General features: G+C 48.9%; 1 protein-coding gene across 1 annotated transcript; it reads left to right on the top strand.

Moving 5' to 3' along the window:
• The first annotated feature begins 12,446 nt into the window (after nt 1-12,446).
• DEFB1 (defensin beta 1) lies at nt 12,447-14,058 on the top strand. The gene is made up of 2 exons (XM_090031344.1): nt 12,447-12,504; nt 13,940-14,058. The coding sequence occupies exons 1-2, from the start codon at nt 12,447-12,449 to the stop codon at nt 14,056-14,058; spliced, it is 177 nt and encodes a 58-aa protein (XP_089887470.1).
• Nucleotides 14,059-19,887: the final 5,829 nt, after the last annotated feature.

Below are 19,887 nucleotides of genomic sequence, written 5' to 3'. Positions count from 1 at the left end.
GTCTCGGGGGGCATCGCCAGGGCCAGCCACAGAGGATCTTGCCGGGGGCCGGGTGGAGGCACTGGCCACCCCTCCCTGCTGAAGATGGGGAGAAACCTTCAAGCACCTCTGGCCCTCACAGGGAGGGTGACTGTAGCCGAGTGGTTTAGGGCAGCAGCCTGGATGGAGGAGACAGTCCCCAGCCCTGCTCCTGCGACGGCCCATGTATTTTATCTGATAATTGTTAAAATGCATAAAAAGTCCTCGGGGCTGGAACGGGAGCCCAGGTCTCCCCACTCCCCCTGGGCTGCAGAGCCGGCTTCCTGCTTCCCCCCTCCCTCTGGTCCCAGGAAGCCTCAGTTCTTCGCCCTGAGGCCAGTTGCGTCATTGGGAGCATCCCCCTACGGAGGTGGGAGATGTGGGTCTGAATCCCCTCAGCCAGGGCACGTCTACATGAGATGGTTACTGCCTAATTAGCTCCCTGGTAAAGTCTTTGTGTCTCCACATGCGGAAACTAATTAGCTCCGCTGCAGGTTAGTACTTGCAAACACAAGTACTGTCCTGTGGCGGAGCTCTTTACACTCCCTGTCCCCAGGGTTTCCCTGTAGGTGACCTTTAAGTGGCTGCCTGCATGATGATGGGTTTGAACCGGCTTTGAAGCACCTACCGCTTCCCAGGGGAGCCGAGAGACTTTCCATGGGCTCTGGATAACATGCCGGGAGGCCAGGTGCCTAAGTGCTGGGTGCTGCTGCAAGTCCCTTTTTGACTCGCAGTGACATGCCCAAGGTCATACAGGAGGGCAGCGGCAAAGCAAGGACTTGAACCCCACTCCTAACTGCTGGGCTAGCTTTCCCCTGTGTGGTGGGCACCATCCTGTTAGTCTTTCCTCCAGTCCAGCTAGCATCCAGCTGGGTCTTTTTTCCCCATGTACTGCATGCTGACACCGCCTGCTACTTCTTAGCGAGCCCCCGGGGTTCAAGACCTTTAGTTTGGGAGGCCCCGGCAAAGAACAACATGGCACAGCCCGGCCTGGTGTGTCCCTCTCCATGCAAACTATAATTTATTAGGGGAACAACGGGTCCGACTGGCTTGGGACTGCTCCTCTGGCCTTCCTCCACCTCCAGCCGTCTCCAGCACGCTACATTTTGTACTTCAGCACGTAGTCGTCGACACAGCAGTTTCTCAGCCCGCGGTGGCATCGCCCGACGTACTTTTCCAGGCTGTGGCACAGGGTGTGGCGGCACACTCCGTTCAGCAGGTTGCATCGCCCCAGGCCTGCAGAGAGAAGTCAGGGCCTTAGGGTTTCCGTTTTGATGATTTCGGTGCTCCTAGAAACCTTAAGAAACCAGTTCACCCCTAACTGGTCTCTAGGAAGTTGTGACGGAGGGAATAGACTGTGGACTGGACCCTTGCCATCAGCTCCCAGGCTACCCCATCTCCATCTGTGGGCAGCCGGGTTAGCTTCTCCTCCGAAAAATGATCGTAAAGGGTGCTGGCTTGCTGTGCGTCTACCTGTGCTCCAGTACTGTGGGGCTCTCGATGGAGATTTCCCCCGAGCTGCTGCTCACGACCTTTTCTCTGAAGGCGCCCCAGCAGGAAACCTTGGAGTTAGGTTCAGTATGGAGCTCGGAGTTAAACTCTTGGTAGGCAGAGAGGGTTGCTTTACACCTCATTGGCTATGCAAAGAGGCATTATTGCCGTCACTAGAGAGGTCTGGTCATTACCAAGGACACTGGTTTTCTCTGTTTAAAACAATCCCAAATTCTCTGATTAGAAAACCCAAAATCCGCATCTTTTCATGATTAAAATGAACCAACCGCTGCTATATATACAGGTATGAGTAGAACACAGTGTTTTATTGATATAGTTACAGTTTTAAAGCAATTTGGAAGCTGACCAGTGCCTCAATCATTATAATAAAAGTAATTCTAAATACCTATAAATTTTGGCTTTTGATTTTTGTTTTTTTATCTTGGAAAATAAGAGCTTCACCCTGCCCTGTTCCCTCGCCAAGATGTGGATCCAGGTATGGCTTTGCCCCCTGCCGCTTTGTGGTGCTGAGCAGCACTGATATGCCAGTGCCGTGCCTGTGCCCATGCTGTTGCCTCTCATTCCCAAGCCACAGCCCTCCCGGCCCTGCCAGTGCCCCCTCACTCCTGACCCACAGCCCCCCGGGCCTGCCAATATCCCTCACTTCCAACCTGCTGTCCCCCCATCCTTGATGGTGCCCCTCATTCCTGACCCGCAACCCCCTGGTCCTGCCAGCACCCCTCACTCGCAACCCACACCTCCCCATCCCTCTACCGTACTGGGGCCCCTCACTGTGACCTGCAGCCCCCTGCCCTCCACAGTCCTACTGCAGGGGGCCCGCAACTGCCAGGGCTATGGGACCATCCTGCCCCACTTCCTGGGCCCCCGAGCCCTGGCTGCAGGTGGGGAGGATGCGGGCTGCCCGCTGCAGGCTCGAAGCTCCCTGCCTCGCTTCACAATTCCCTGCTACAGCTGCTGCTGGTGCTGCCAGTGGGCAGGGGGCACCTCGCCATGGCGGTGGCAGCAGTGGCACCGAGCCTCGCTGCCCCAATCCACCCTCCTGCACCAGGTCCTGCCTATTGGGCTGCAGAGGCAGCCAGGGTGCAGCCCTATGCCCTATTGTGGGCAAATAAATGCGAGGGGCCATGTGTCCTCCTATGCCCTCCTGTCATGTTGCAGGAAGCCACACCCCCCCGCCAGCCCTTTGTAGCTCTGTTCTGCTCCCTGGCCGGGTCCCACAGCCATGCATTCCTGTCCTGGCCCCGGACACAACCTGGTGTGGGTGGGTCCCCCAGCCCCATCTGCCAACCCTGCCACACTCCCTCCCTCACTGTGGCTGCTGCCCCAGTCTGCATCCCTGCCACTGTCCCACTAGACATACCTGCAGAGCTACTCTCCACCACTGTATTCCTGGCCACATGCATGCGTGCACGCATGCAAGTGCATATGGTGCCCCCTGGCTAGGGACAGACATCCAGAAAGCCTGAGCTTAAATTGATTCAATCTTTGCAGGTTAGTCTAACCTAGCTAGGCTGAACCAGTTTGTAGCTGCTCAGACATTCCCTCTGGAGTGAGGAAATGGAGGCATATGCCTGCAGTGGCTCAGGCTAGAAGCTGGGGGGGGCAGTGGGCGGCACCAGGCCAGCCCTCCCTTCCCTTCTATAGTGCTGAGCTGGGGAGGGATGCAGACAGGTGCCAGCAAGACACTCTGATTAGGGAGGAGTTCCCCCCCACCCACCCCATCCCATTGTTCCTGACCAGGGTGGGAGCTAGCAGGGAGTTGATAACACAGCATTTAACACCCCTTCAAGAAAACAAAAGCCTCTCTCATCAGTTCAAGCTCTTCTTAAACAACTTTTTTACAAGGAAGGAGTGGAGGGACATTACCAATTGACCTATTATCTCCAAAAAGCCTTAAGTGGACACTGTCCTGTCTGCCTTTGTCCTGTCTGCCTTAGACACCTCTCAGCAGTAGCTAGCATACCACATGCTGGCTACGGTCTGTGCGTGGTGAGAGGGGAGGTGGGGAATCCCTGCTTGAGCCGGGAGCGGTGGTGGTGGTGGGTACAGGGAAGCCAGGCAGATGCTGCTGTGCCTGCTGTCTCTGCCAGAGCTTCAGCATTCCCACTGTCTCTGACAGCACACAGGTTGTGTGATCCTGGGAGGTTTGATTCTGGTGTTTTAACTGAGTAGTTTTCTCCAACCTTGTTCATCTTGCTGTGGCAACATTTGAATGGCTTAGAAAGAACTCAAGCTAGATCCCTCTCTGAAGTGAATTGGGATACGTCCATTAACTTCAGTAGAGTTGCATTTATATATATATATATTATGCCCTGCCCTATATATTTATATTTATTTAAACTGTAGCTGAGGATCTGCACCACAGCGCCTACTCCTCCATGGCCTGTCCTACCATAGGGTCATTTAGACCTGTGGAAAGCAAGGGTAAAATGCTTCTGAACCAGGATTGCCTCTGCTACTAGGGGTGCACAGGTATAAATGTCAAACAAAAAGGTGCTAGGTGATGGAAAGTCAGGTCCGCTGATTCGAGAACCATGTTTGAATCTTTATGTAGGGTGCTATTAATGGGTGCCTACGTGCTCCGGGAGTGGAGGAGGGGGGCACTTTAAATAAAGCAGCTCTTGGAGCCTCTTTAATTAAAGCACCCAGAGGGTCTCGTGTACCAGCGTCCCCATGCTTCAAAATGGTGGTGTGGATGATTTATCTGAAGTTCGCTGAATGAGCATTAGATAAAACTCCCCTGCCATCATTTTGAAGCACGGGGATGCTGATACATGAGACACGGAGGCTGGCTGGAGCATGGTAATTGCCACGCTCCAGCACACTCAATTAATTGAGTCAGCTCCGATGTGTTGTAATTACAGTGTGTCAGAGCATCCTCTCTGCTCATGTACAGGCACCCTATCTTCCTTCATACTCTCATTTGGCTCTGGGATAGGTTTCTGTCTTACCCGAAGCAGCTTGTAAGAACAAGAAGAGACCAAGGACAAGAAGGTAGAGGATCTTCATGAGCCCTGGACTTCGACTCTGGCTAGTGCCTCCCTGGGAAGCAGAGAAGTTAAAAATATAATGTGATGGCCAGCACCAGGGATCCCAGTTTTCTCTGTTTAAAAATCACAAATTGTCTTATAAACCCGCCAAATTCTCTGATTAACCTCCCCAAATTCACGTTTTCCTGTGATTAAAATGAAACACCACTATGCATAGAAGTATCAGTTGAATACAATGTTTTATTGATCTATAAAGCAATTGGGAAGGCAACTCAATCCTGATAAAATAAATTCTAAATATCTATATACTTTGGTGCTTGATTTTGGGGGTTTTTTATCTTGGAAAATCAGAGCTCCACCTGCCCCCTTCACTCACCAGGACACAGGTCCAGCTGTGACTGCCCCCCCTCCATAATGGTTTGTGGTGCTGGGCAGCTCTGATATGCTGGTGCCCTGCCCCTGCCACTACCTCTGGGAGCCCTGCACCGGATGTGCTACCGTGGCAAGCCACCTCCTGCTTGCCTGGCAGCAGTGGGGGCAATGGCAGCTGTGTGGAGTTGTGCCAGCCCACTGCCTCAACTGGGCAGCAACCCCAGCCCCAGCCCTGCCCTACTCCCTCCCTCACCACGGGGGCCTTAATCTGCACCCTCCCCCTTGTCGCCTATGCCACCTCCCTCCCATAGACTTACCTGTGGGCAGCTGGGGGAGCTGCTCTCCACCACTCCCTGGCTGTATTGCTGGCCATGTGCATATGCGTACAAGCACACATGCATGTGTCACCCCCCGCATCCTGCTTCCCCCACCCCCAAGCAGCCCCCTTGCAGGCTGGAATTGTGCAATCCAATGCTGTTTCCTGCATTTTTCTCTTTTAAAGGAGAAAATCCACATTTTCCCACGATGAACGGAAAACCTGGCCATCCTCCGTGGAGGGTCTCTTGCTGGCTATGCCTGGACTCAAACTGCCTAGGACCTAGGGTGCATCTTAGCAGAGAACACCTTATTTTTGGAAGTCACTCCCTACTGTACTTGCCTACTAGAAGCTTTTTTCAGCATCCTTCAGATGGCCACAGAGAAGGAGCAGGGTTGCTCGCAGACGAGATGTGGCAAGCTGCGGGGCTGGCCTCTTACAGCTACAGAGGTTGGGAGACCGTGTTGTATGTCTTACTTTACCCAGTCCCTAAGGCTGGCTATGCCTCTGACATACGCTTTTCTCTTCCTACACAGGTACCCAAGTGAGTTCTGCACTTCCCCCTTTCGCATCTTTTAGCTTTTAACAGGAATCATATTTGTCAATAAAAAAGCAGTGTTTTCAAAGAGGTCATGGGGCACATGGGGTTGAAGTGGGGGTGACAGGCAACAGGCAGGGCACGTGGTACCTTAGAGACTCATTGGAGCAGAAAGGTGTGAGCTTTCATAGGCAACAACCTCCTTCACCGAGGGCTAGGAAGTAGGGATGATGGCGGGAGGACTGGAAGCAAAAGGGAGGGCTGGAAAGGTGTGGGAAAATTCCTCGTGCATTTCCCAAGCCTCCCGTCTCTAGCACAGATGCATCAAACCCCCTTTTCTCTGCTCCAGTACCCGCAGTTCACTCTAAAAAGAGTCAAGGGTTTGGGGAAACTTCAGGGGAAACAGTAGCAAGAGGCACTTACTGGAGAGCAGGACACGCGAGGGTCTCCCTGGGCAGAGACGGGGTGGATATTTCGAACACAACCCTCCTCTGTGCTGCTGCCAACAGCCCGTCTTCAATGCACGCCTGGGCCAAATGGTCCTTGGCTGCTGCAAACTGCCGTGGAACCTCCTTTGTGGAGACCCCTGTGACATCACAAGCCCACGGCACGCCCGCGTTGCCACGAAGGGCCACGGCATCCTGGGCTGCACGGGTGGCAGTTTTCCCAGCGGATCAAGGGCAGTGATTCTTCCCCTCTATTCAGCACTGGGGAGGCCACATCTGGAGTCCCGTGTCCAGCTGTGGGCCCCTCACTGCAGAAAGGTTGTGGACAAATCGGAGAAAGTCCAGCGGAGGGCAAGGAAAATGGTTCAGGGGCTGAAGGACGCAACTTATGAGGACAGGCTGAGGGAACTAGGTTGATTTATTCTGGAGAAGAGAAGACAGAGCGGGGATTTAATAGCTACCCGAAGGAGGGTTGCGAAGCGGATGGAGCTGGACTGTTCTCGGTGGGGGCAGATGACCGGACAAGGAGCAATGGGCTCAAGTTGCAGCAAGGGAAGTTGAGGTTAGATATCAGCAAGAACTTTCTCACGAGGAGGACGGTGAAACACTGGGACGGGTGACCCAGAGAGGTGGTGGCATATCCATCCTGGGAGGTTTTTAAGGCTTAGCTCAACAAAGCCTTGGCTGGGATGATCTATCAGAGGTTGGTCGTGCTTTGAGCAGGGGGTTGGACTACATGAACCCCTGAGGTCCCTGTCAACCCTCATTTTCTATGATTCTATGATCTGACCTCCTGGATGTGATACGGTGTTAAAACCTTCTCCCAGGTCTTGGGTCAATGCCACCAGGCTCTACCTCATGGCCATGTCCCCATGAGCTCGGATGTTTGGTTTCCTGGGGCCAAGTAGCAGCGGTGCACCTTGCAACGCAGCTCCATGCCCCTATGCCATGCACACTTTGGGGCGTGACAAGTTACCCCGGGACTGGTAGGGGAGGCTGGGGCCAGTACTGTGCTGTTACCAGCAGCGATATCTATGGTTCTGGGGGTCTCCCAGGGCTTCAGCAATGGTGATCCTGCTGGGCTGAGCCTGGCTGGCAGCCACAGCACAGCTCCGGGCAGCTTGGCTCCACTTTTCAGCGGCGCTGTCTGCCCGTGCATGTGCTGCTCCACTTTTTTCCCAAGGGTTTTTTTGACCCTTGCATATCCAGGGGCAGCATGTGCCCATGCAGCATGGAAAACACTTAACAGTGCAATATGTGACACTGCAGATGTGCTTGCAGCGCCACATACCACACAGCTGCACTCGTCTGGATGCGCCCCATGCGCAGACAGACACACAGTTAAAGCCAGGATTAGCTCATTTATATCTGTGGGGGCTATATAATCAGAAGCACTTGGTGGGGCAAGCTGGCTTCTATGCCAAGGACCTTCCACACTAGGACAGATTGCACCCTAGTATTGGTTATGACACTTTAGCCGGTGAGCACCAAACCTTGTGTGCTCTGTGGCACAGACTGAAGCGGAAACCTCAGAGAAATTAAAATTTGACAAAATATGAAAATGGATCCTTGCATCCATTATTAAATTGGGTTATTAATGGACCATTAAATTGGTGCAGGTCTTCAATGCTAAATTAAGGGGTTTTTTTTCATACATGGCTATGCACTTTTAAGTTCAGGTGCTCAGTTCTTGTCAAGGGATACATCCCCTTGAACGTCATTGGAGCTCTGCTGATTTGTAGCCAAGTATCTGGCTAATTATCACGTGCTTGCAGTAGCATCATAGAAGCATAGGGTTGGAAGGGACCTTAAAAGCTGCCTGGTGTAACCCCCTGTATGTATGCAGGAAGACTCCTCCTAAATCTTCCCTGATCGATGCTTATCCAGCGTCCTCGTGACACCACCAGCGAAGGAAATTCCACAGCAGTCTGCTCCATTGCCGTATCTTTCTAACATCGACACCGTGCTGAGAGTTTCCCAGATGTATGGGAAAGGATCGTCCCTTGCCCCATAATCGGTCTTGACACTTCTGAAGTTCTGCACAATTCAGCGTCTGCACCTCCAGCGCCCAACATAAAGCTCATCACTAGATGGCAACAGAGCCAGGCAATCTGAACAGCCTCTAAACACATCAAGACACGTTAATGAGGTTTGCATAAGCAGCAGCCTCTTAGGGATGTGGGCTCCATTGCTTACAAATGACTGTGCGGATCGAGGCCTGCTGAAGATCTAGCTGTTACGTGAATGCAGCTGTCCGTCTCTAGCCCTGCAGGCCTTATGCCAAGTAAAACATATTGTGTTGCACACACATTTTACACCTAGGATCCTAACCAAGACCTTGCAAGAAACTAAAGAAAATTAAAGATCAACTGATTTTAAAGGATTTTAATTGCAAAAATCTCGTTATTCTAATAACAGATATCACCTCTGCCATAAGTTCTGATTCCTTTTTCCTTTAGACCAGCGGTCCCCAACCCCTGAAAGATTGTGTGCCACCAATTTCAGACACTACAACCTTAAGTGCCACCTGCAAATTTTTCAGGCAAACCTTAAGTACCACCAGCAAATGGTTGTCATTTAAAGTAATTATAATACATCTGTTAATGTGTGCCACTGACAGGCTGTCTGCATACCACTGGTGGTAGCCGTACCACAGATTGGAAACCTCTGCTCTAATCTCTAATCCAATATGACTACAACTTGGATACCCGACACAAACACACATTGACTCATACGCACATGCATCCCACTCTTCCTTAATGCAATGAAAATAAGAGTGTATCATACTCAGTGAGACCCTCAGATCATAATGGGATTTTGAAATATAAGAAAAATTAGACATAGCGGTAACTTCATCCTCTTACAGAATAAGAAGAGTTTAGCACAAAGGCATCCTAGTTCAGGACCTGACTTTCTAGATGCTACCTCCACACTACCAATTACTAGCTAACTACCACAATCAGGTTTTTGCAGACTTATAGTACTTTACACAGTAAATCTAACTGCATATATTATACTTTTTATTTTGTTTTATTTATTCATATGGAATATAACAACTGACTGACAGAACGAGCTAGAAACACCTGATAACAATGGCACCGAGGGATAAGGCTAAAGTGACAGCTTTAGATTTGATATCCATCACAAGGCATTGTTAGTAACCTGGTACAGGTCTTCAGTGGCACTGTTAAAGCAATAAACAGGACAGTCCCCCATGGTGTGTGCTATAGTTTGGATTTTGCCCCACTCACACTTGGGACCTTTAATAAAATTCCATGTCTGTAATAGGAAGCGATACCTACCTTGTCCAGTACGAGCCCTGTTCAATATTGTCCTGCTCTGCCTTGGTAAAGCAAAGCCATGAGGTTTCAATGTGGGGTCCGGGATCAGAAATTCGTTAATGATGTCAATTGTGTTTCATTGCTAGCTCTATTTTTCCTTTTCATCATTCAGCTCTTTTCCCACACTCCAAAATAGCCTTCTTGATTTAAGCCTTGGCCAAGAGGGGTCATTAAGTTTCTCAAAAAATAACATAATATATGATAATATTATTAGGCAGTGATATTATCTGTATATATATCATTAGGGAAATGTACAGGTGCAGATGGCTCAGGATTATGGAAAGCACATAAACAAAGTCAGTCTTACAGCATGGCTAATTAGCCAGCATTTGGAACTTGTGAAGCCCCACGAATCATGAGTCTGGCTTAAAAATCATGAGCGCGGATGTTTTTATGCATCTTCTGGGTTTTTACTTTCTGAACTCAGTTTGTGGTGTTGCGCTGCAACCGTGAGAATGAGAAATGATCTTTCTTATTGAACAGAAGCCAACCTTCTCATCTATGTGCACCATGTGCATCAATGGGCATGGTTTTTTAATTCACAAATCAATCCTGAGTATTGTGAGACTTGTGAGAGGGTATTGTGAGAGAGGGTGGCGGGTGTAGGGGCCCCCACACACTCCTGCCCTGGCATGCAGCCCCATCTGCCAGCAGCAGCAGCAGGTGGGGAGGTTGGGGCGCTCGTGTCCAGTGCAGGCACCTGGTGGGGTGCGGCTCTGGCCAGCGCTGTGCAGGAGGAGGGAGCAGGACCTGCCCTATTGCTGGGGCTCCAGCACTCACAGTGGGGAAAGCCCCATGCTGCCTCCTCTGCTCCCTGCTACGCAGGTCCCCACGCTCCACTGGGAGTGGAGGCAGCTCTGCCCCCTGCTTCCCCGCGAGTCCAGTGCATGGCATCTCCGGGGCAAGTGCAAAGCTGTAGGTGCGCGGTGCAGAGCCCCTGCGATAGGGGCGGCTGGCACTGTGCTGGGGGCCATGAGTGCACCTGACCTCCTCGCTTGCTGCTGCTGTTGGCAGCAGGGCCTGCACATGATGGAGGGAGTCTTTGAGGGGCCCCTACCCCCCCACCCTTGCACCCATACCCACATCCTGCCCAGCTGAGCTCCGCACTCCTGCTACCCCTCTGGGAGCAGGCTCCGCGCTGCGCTCCCGCTTTTGCCCAGCTGCAACTCCACCGCCCCCACCAGCCCCGCTGCTTCCCTACCTGCTGCCCCGAGCGAGCAGGTTTCCAGCTGTAGCAGGAGCCCCAGCCAGAAGGTGCTGGCTGGGCAGAGCCCATCCACCCAAGAGGGTGGGAACAAGGCCCAGGAGGGTATGTTGGGATGTTGTACATGTGGACGCCTTGCTCCCAGCCTCATGGACCAAGTTCGCTGAGGGGCACTGTGGGCCAGATGAAAATGCCTGCTGGGCCAGATGCAGCCCGTGGGCCATATTTTGCCCACCCTTGGTCTACTTGTTCTCATACAATATCAAGAAGCCCACTTTGTTTCATGAAATGGTTCACTAAAGCAGTAACAAACTGTGTTGGATTCATGGCCGCTGAGGGCTGTGACATCCTGTCAATCACAGCGATAACTCTCTGAAAGGACTGTGTTCATGGAAAAAAAATTCAAGAACCTATTTGCAAAGCTCACTCAAAACTTTTCTGGCCACCAAGGAGGGCATCTTCTATTAATTTCAAAGGCTTTGGATCCAGTCTTGTATTTGCCTCCTAGTCAAGGGTAGGGAGGTCACTGAGGTCTAAACTAGCCCGGTACAGACATGAGTTAGCAAGATCTTTCCTTCTTGACACGTGACAATGAGCTGAGCGTACACAAATCTTGTTGCATTGCTTAACTGCCTTATGTCACCCGCAAACTTTCCCCAGCTGAACCTTGCAATGGTATTTTCTCAATTATGAAGTAGCTGATGTTGTTCTTCTCCCCACCAAAATCTGATCTGTCCTCTGTACAAAGGATGTGTGCTAAGCAGCTTGCTTTGATCTTGTATTGCTGGGCAGCAGGCCCTCCAAGCTGTGGGAAAAGGACAACTTAGTATTAGAAGGAAGAAGAAATTCAAAGCTCTTGGTTCTGGCACTCATAGCCTTGGTTGAGTAACCTAATTCTCAAACTGGTGATAAATAGTCCTTCCTTTGTCTTGACTTTTTAGATTCTAAAGGGTTTGGGAAACGATTGTTTCTTACTAGTTGTGTGCGCCTACATGTGCTGATTTCAGGCGCTTTAGCCTGATTTAAGGCACATGAAGGGCGTGCATCTACTCGAGTCTTAAAAATGATGACTTTTGGCTATGCATGCCTAAATTTGATGCCTGCAAAAGCAAGTATCAAATTTATGCACAAATAGCACCTTAACATAACATGTAGATGCGCTAAGGTGCATTAACACCGTGTATGTCGACTGACTTGGGACTAACTTTAGTCCCAAGGCGGTCCTCACACCACGTTAATGTGCCTTCACATGTGCACCTGTAGACACGCACCTACATCACCTTCATGAGCATTAGGGAAAATCTCATTAAGTTTAGGCACGTGTAAAGACATGTGTAGACACACCCATTGTGTATCCAGTGCTCCGCCCTTGGATGGGGCTTTGAAGTACTACAGTAATAATAGTACCTAAGTGAATTGGGTCCTGTGAATTTGGCCACATGTGTTTACAGCTGTAAACACTTTTAACACAGCTGTAAACACTACAGGCAGCTGCAACCACAGGGCAGACACTTGTCCTCTCTGTCATGCTTCCCATACACTTGTACATGTACCAATTATTTCTAATTAGAGGTTGCAGCTCATCCATCCCAGATGTCACCTGGACCTGAAAAGGATCATAATCCTCCAGGCCCTATAAACACTGGACCTCTCCTTCTCCTCTCAGGCTCTCTCCTCCTTGATGTCCCAGAGCCGGGTGACCATCAGCCATGAGGATCCTTTACTTCCTGCTTGCCCTCCTCTTTTTGCTGTGCCAGGCTCTTGCAGGTAAGATGCCAATAAAACTGGAGCACACTAGCAGGTGATGATCTTTGTGGCTGGTTAAGTGAGGAACAAGGAATAAAATCCCTCATGTAGTCTGTTAGAGGATGCCTACCCATCCATATTCAGACACTTAAATAGAAATAGTCTGATTTTGTGCAGAGCTGCAAGCTTCAGGCTCTCAGTGAGGGGCTTCATACCTCCCAGAGGCAGACTGCTCCCTTTTAGGTGCCTCTCTGCAGGTGCCCACGTTTGAAAGTGTTAGCCTTCAGTTCATTTAAGGAACCTGTTTAGCCTGTCAGTCTGAAGGTAGCCAGTGCAGAAACCTTCCCTAGCAGGACACTAACTCAGTCCAGTTGTTTTTATTGTATTTATATATTAAGGGGTCAAAAAAGTGCAGAGAGAATTTAGCTGTGGAGATGGGAAGCTACTCTTTTTACACAAGAGATATGCTGTGGGGGGGCATGTTTATTCACAACAGGTGGTGTGCGAGTGGCACTATACTAATGCTTTAATCTCTGCTAATCATAGAGACTGTATGTGTATATGCACATAATTATCATTGTACTTTTAACTTTGAAGTACACTATTGGCTTATTTGACCCCAGCAGTCTTTCCTTTCCAGAGCAAGTGGGCTAGACCCAATGATCTCATGAGGTCCCTTCCAGCCCCGAACTTCTGTGAATCTGCAAATCCGTAAATACGGTTTCAAATAGCTTCAAGTTCAAGTGCTAGTCCTGGCCCAAGTGGATCCTCCTCCTCTCCCTCCCGCTGTTCATTTGTATGGTCAGATCTTTATACTTCTGGCTCTTCTGCTGGCACGTGAAGGAACTGACTTCCCACCAAAGGGAGCACCAACACAGACAGCATAGGAGAAATAGTCATTGCGTGGGGCATCGTCCGACACACCTGGGAAACACACCAAAGGAAATAACTTCCCCGCTTTCAGTCTTAGTCCTTTTAGATGTTATATCTATCTATCTATCTATCTATCTATCTATCTATCTCTGTAGATAGATTGACAGATAGATATCGATATCTATATAGACACAACTATATCTATCTATAGAGATAGATATATAGATAAATCTATATAGATATCTCTATATAGAAATATCTGTCTATCTATCTATATATATAGTGACTGTAGGTTTAAAAAAATCAGACTGCGATTTTTTTTTTAAAACTTACAGTGACTCTTTTACAATCGTGAAGGCAAATTTCACAGCAGGTTGAATTCCCTTTGTTTGCTTGGCATGTCTGTGTTCACTTGAGGCGCAGAATCCGGCCAGTCTTGTCGCTCAGTCTTTGCTTGCATTTCCCTCTGAATGGATGAATACAAACAAAGGTCTTTAAAGGCTGTTCTCTTGAATTTGTACATTCAGATATTTTTTTATTTTCGCTTTATTTTTTTACTCAGTGACTATTATTTTTTACTCAGATACTCTCACATGTACGAAAAATAATGGCACGTGTGCATTTATGCTGTGTCCCATCTTCATGAAAGCCATTGGAACCTGCTATGATGGAGCGGCCAAATGCTGCCGACGTTGCATCTGAAGGACCCTCTGACCCAGAGGAATCCCAGAGGGGGAAGGTTGTGACACTGGCCTCCATTTCTTCTTCTCCTTTCAATAAAGGCACTTTGGATTTTTACTCTTGTTTCTTGAACCATTAGTCGTGCTTATGTAAGGGGAGAGGTGGGTGTGGGTGTGGGTGTGCTAGCTGGCTGGCTGTCAGTGCAGACAAAATGAGTATATCACCGCAGCTTTGGCAAGCTCTGCACTCCCAGACCTGTAAGCTGCTGCTATATGTCTTGATCTCTGCTCTCCAAAAGCTGGGAAACCCCAATAAAACCTATGGACATGCCTGAGTGTAGTTTCAATGGGGGGGCATATCTGTAAGAGGTGGGCACTTTGGATTTGGAGTTGTGTTTTTATGTTGTTTCTATATTCTTGTTACTCTATCTTATTTCTATATCTTGTTTTCTATTTCCTAGACCTTGTTTCTATAGTTCTATATCTTATTTCTATTTGCTATATAATTTATTTTCTATACTCTGATTTCTATTTCTTCTATTTTCTCGTTTCTATACTCTGTTCTAGGGAAGGGGGATGTGTATGCCATTTATGTGCATACATGTCTGCGTGTTCAGTCTCTGGGCTCACACTGGCCATCAACAACCCGGTCCGTATTTCTGCTACGTTGGAAACCAAAGCATTTCTCTCCCCAGCCAGAGGCTGCATGTACGGGAAGCCAGGTTGCTCTCCTGTTCAGCATCACAGCTGCTGGGGTCTGAGCGGTCCCCCAGCAGTGTCAGCCCACCAGAAGTTCCTACCCTGCCTCAGGAAATATTAGAACAAGACATGAAGGATGATGGGATAGCTGGAGGACCTGTCCTCATGACAGGCATATTTGCACGTGAACATCTTAGTGCTGGGGCCTGCAGCCAGTAGCTAGTGCAAATGCCTCTCAGTTTGGCACAGTTGCTCTTCTACAGACCAGCACTGTCTCCTTCATGCTGGGGCAATGCGGGTGGGGATGGACGGATGGATAAATGGATGCTAAGCAGGACCCAGAGCTGACAACAACTGATCCATGATAGGACTTCAGGGCCTCCTTCAGACTTGTCCTGCTACCGTCTCTCCACCTTCTCCCAGTAGTCATTCCCTCCCCCAGGTGGATGAAGCGAATGGGGGAGACAAGGAGGGGGGCAGCAGTGTCATCTTATTAACCTTGTTGCCCAGCATCTCCTGTCTCCCCACTATAGTACCAGCAGTCCTTTCCCCTACTGACTGGCATGGGGGCCTTGTTCCTATGGCAGTGGGGCAGGGGGAGGGACAGGATGATCCCCCTTCCTTCCCCCCTGCCATCACAGATATGTCCTATCTGTGCAGGACAGGCTGTCTCAGGCAGGTGTTTGGCAGCTGCTCCCCCAGAGCCCTGCCAAACCCCTGGCATAGCGTGCGGTCTGCCCTTGACTTGCACTTGGACTCTGCACTGATGCAAAGCCTCGCAGTCTGGAGAAGGCAGCCTGACCCCAGCAGTGGCCTTAGGGTTGTTGGGGACCTGGGCAAGAGAGTCATTTGGGGCCCCTCTAGAGGTATGTACTTAGGTAAATATTAACCCACCACAGTTGTATCATGGATCTTTTTAATAGTTTTGGGGCGAATTAGATAAATAGTTGAGTGTTAAAATGCAAATAGAGCTACTTCCTTGTAAAAATCTTACCCTGCAAAAATGTGGGCCTTCGAAAGTGTGGGGCCCCAGGCAGTCACTTGGTTTGCCCTCCCCTAAGGTTGGGGAGGGGGTTGAGAGAATGAAGAATGACTCCCTCCTATCGCTGCCAAATCCCCCTTGCTTCCCTTTGAGAAGCCAAAGCCTTTAGGGGGACTCCTCTCAGCGTCTGGTGCTGGTCTGTCTCCCCAGCTCTGAATGTCAGTCCCCCTGAGATGTAGGAAACGTATATGTGGATACCCTTAGAAGTGTTATGTATAAGTTGTGAACAGCAGAACGGTAGACTAAGAACGATCTTTGAATAAACAAGTGTTATCCTTCTATAAGCTTAACTCCTTGGGCTTGTGAGAACAACACATAGTACCATGTGCTCAGAGTGATCTAGGCAAATTTGGAGGACTGGGCCAAAAGGAAGCTTGTGAGGTTCAACAAGGACAAGTGCAAAGTCCTGCACTTAGGACAGAGCAACCCCATGCACCGGTACAGGCTGGGGGTGACTGGCTGGGCAGCAGCTCTGCAGAAAAGGACCTGGGGGTGACAGTGAACAAGGAGCTGAATATGAACCAACAGTGCAACCTTGTTGCCAAGAAGGCTAACGGCATTCTGGGCTGAATTGGTAGGTGTGTTGCCAGTGGGCAAGGGAAGTGATTCTTCACTTTGATTCAGCACTGGAGTCCTGTGCTCAGTTTTGGGCCCCCCACTACAGAAGGGATGTGGACAAATTGGAGAACGTCCAGCAAATAGCACGGGAAATGATTCAAGGGTTGGGGCACATGACTTGTGAGGAGAGGCTAAGGGAACTGGGCTGATTTAGTCTGCAAAAGAGAAGACTGATGGGGGATTTAGTAGCAGCCTTCAGCTACCTGAAGGGTGAATCCAAAGAGGATGGAGCTGGGCTGTTTTCAGTGGGAGTAGATTACAGAACAAGGAGCAATGGCCTCAAGCTGCAGCAAAAGAAGGTTAGGTTAAATATTAGGAAAAACTTTCTCACTAGGAGGACAGTAAAGCATGGGAAGGGGTTACCTAGAGAGATGGTGAAAGCTCCATCCTTGGAGGTTTTCAAGAGCCAGCTAGACAAGGCTTTGGCAGGGATGATCTACTTTGGGATGGTCCTGCTTTAAGCAGAGGCATGGACTAGACGACCTCCTGAAGGTCCCTTCTACCCCCCATTTTCTATGATTTCTATGATTAACCAGGAGTGGGTGCGAAGAAAGACAGAAAAATGGAGCATCTCTGTATTCCAGAGGAGTTAAAGCTGCCCAGCAATGCAGAAGAAAACTGGAAGAAATTTAAACAGAGCTTCATCATATATCTGATGACCAGTGGAGCTACAGAGCAGGAAGATTCACTCTGGGTAGCTATTTTTTTTTAAATATAGCAGGCGCAGTAGCTCTGTCTTCTGATAGCCGACAACTGTCAGAAGCAGAACAGGAAAGCTATGGCACAGTAATAAAAAAGTTTGAGAAATATTGTATAACCAAATAAAATGAAACCTTTGAAAGGTATAATTTCTACATGAGACAGCAGAAAGATTGTGAGACAATAGAGGAGTTTGTCAAAGACCTCTGACTGCTGAGCCAGACATGCAACTTTGGAGACCTAAGGGAGTCCATGATCAGAGACCAAAAAGTATTATGGATAAGGGATACAAGCCTCAGGAAAAGACTGTTAGAAAATCCTGAGCTTAATTTGGAAAAGGCAGTTAGAGTGTGCCAAGCAGCTAAGATAACAAACGCCAGGCTGCGGAAGCTGGAGGAAAAAGCAGAACAAGCTGAATTAGCCAGGACTGCAAGACTGCAAAAACCTAAGGCAACACAGAAACAATACAGAAAAGGGGACCTCACTAGGAAGCAGGCAAGCCGAGGCCAAAGAGAACTGCTTGAAGAAACAGCGGTCAGCTGCAAATGCTGTGGGGGTTATCATAAACCCATGCAATGTCCTGTGTTTGGTAAGCACTGTAACACATGCAAAAGTTTCAATCACTTTGCCAGAGTTTTCAGAAAGGAGCAGGATGGACTACACAAGAAAAAGCAAGTGCAAGGCTCTATGCCAGTGGCAATGCATAGGGAGCACACGGGGGTGCATGTGTACCCCCTGAGAGCGCTGGTGCACCCCCTGACAGCCAGTGTTACCCTCCCCCCCACTGGCATGATCAGCTCCGGGAGACCCCACCCCAGGGTGGTGCAATCGGCCACAAGAGAACCCCTCCTGTTACTGACTGGGCACTGGGGGAGGGGGCAAGTTCCCCCCCGACTCAGGAGGCACCAGTCACCCATGCTGTATGCAACAAGGAAGAGAAATAATTACTCACTGGCACAATGCAAAAATAAGTTAATTCGTATGAGGACTGGACAATCTCCCTGGACACCGATGGACGAATGGTAACTTTTAAATTAGATGCTGTACAGGGGCACAGGTCAATGTAATACCAGAATCCATTATTTAAAAAAATGAAAACAAACTCTGTGTACTATGAGAATAAGAAGGTGAAACTTAGAGCATATAATGGGAGCATGATTGCAACCAAGGGTGTTTGTGCATTGCGTGTTAGACACGAGGGTAATTGAGATAGTAAAAGGTTAGTTTGTAACAGTCCCAGGAAAGCCTGTGCCAATTATTGTATAAAACTCTAAGTTTGATTAAGAGAATGGATGCTCCTGAGGGACCAGAAAGAAATAACATAGAAGAAAAGTTTTATGATGTGAAACTGTCAACTGAGTACAAGATAGTCCCATACGTGCCCTAAGAAATGCTCTCCTTGTAGTAAGGGAGAAACAGAAAAAGGAATGAGATAAATTAGTTAACATGAACATAATACAAAAAGTAGAGCAGCCAATTGCTTGGGTTCATTCACTGGCCATAATCAAAAAAAAAAGATAGATCCTTGAGATTGTGTCTGTATCCTAAGCAAATGAACAGATACATCAAAGGGGAGCATTTTCCTATTCCCACCAGGGAAGAAATTTTTGGCAACGTGGCAGGAACTAAATATTTCTCCACTTTGGATGCCTCGTTCAGGTTTTAGCAAGTTCCCTAGAAAAAAATAGCACTAGATCATGTACCTCCAATATGCCCTTCAGAAAGTATTGCTTTTGGACTGTGTTTTACATTTGAAGTATTTCACAGAAAGGTGCACCACGTTTTTGAAGGTCTCGGTGGAACTATGGTTTACATTGATGATGTATTAGTTTGGGGAAGTACTATGGAAGAACATGACTTGAGGCTAAGAAAAGCACTAGAAAGAGCTCACAGAGCAGGTTTGAAACCAAGCAAGCAAACATCCAAATTCAGGGTCAAAGAAATAATGTATCTGGGAAAAATGCTCTCTGAGAAAGGGGGGCAAGTTGATCCTGCAAGGGTTAAAGCTATTACAAACATGCCACTCCCTACAGATAAGGAAGGAGTGCAGAGATTACCGGGAATGATAATTTTTTTCAGGGAAATATTTTAGCAGGCATAGAAGATGCTGTAAAGCACAGGCAACATAAATAATGACATAGAAGATGCTGTAAAGCACAGGCGACGCATGGGGATGTGTGAGGGGGCTGCTGGATGACCCCCCCACAGTTGCCAGCTGGCCGCTGGGGGACCCCCCACCCCGGTTGTGTCCTGCTGGTGCCCTGCCAGACTCGGCTTGCGCAATGTGTCTAACGTACACATCAGTGCAAAGAAAAGACCCCTTGATAGCCACGGAGGAGCCCATAGCTCCAAGGTATGAAGTGGGCATTGACTTATTCATGCATACAGGAAAAACTGATGTATTAGTGCTGGATTATTATTCTCACTATCCTGAAACTGCATAGCTCAAAAGGACAACAGCAAACCACGCCACCTCTCACATTAAATCCATTTTTGCTAGACATGGGTTTCCACAAATGGCGAGGACAGACAACAGACCTCAGTTCAACTCTCTTGAGGATAAGGAGTCTGCCAACAAATAAGGATTCTGCCATTATCCTAAATACCCACAATCCAATGGTCTGGTGGAAAATGGAGTACAAATAGTGAAGAAAATTTGTTGAAAAATACAGACGATGCTTACCCATCACTCTTAAATTACGGGGCAACACCCACGAAACATGGATTGTCCCCGGCAGAAATGCTGTTTAACAGAAAACTCAAAACCAGGCTGCAAATCTTGTGGATGATGCT

The sequence above is a fragment of the Crocodylus siamensis genome, chromosome 1, assembly GCF_052110815.1.
Source record: "Crocodylus siamensis isolate JL-2025a chromosome 1, ASM5211081v1, whole genome shotgun sequence".
Classification (NCBI taxonomy): domain Eukaryota; kingdom Metazoa; phylum Chordata; order Crocodylia; family Crocodylidae; genus Crocodylus; species Crocodylus siamensis.
This window is presented reverse-complemented; position numbering and strand designations above follow the sequence as displayed.

What these genes read in the sequence shown, in the direction of transcription:
- DEFB1 (XM_090031344.1), top strand. Translation starts at nt 12,447, where the DNA reads ATGAGGATCCTTTACTTCCTGCTTGCCCTCCTCTTTTTGCTGTGCCAG. An exon ending in GCTGTGCCAGGCTCTTGCAG is followed by an intron (nt 12,505 to 13,939) that starts GTAAGATGCCAA and finishes TTTTTTACTCAG; the next exon opens with ATACTCTCACATGTACGAAA.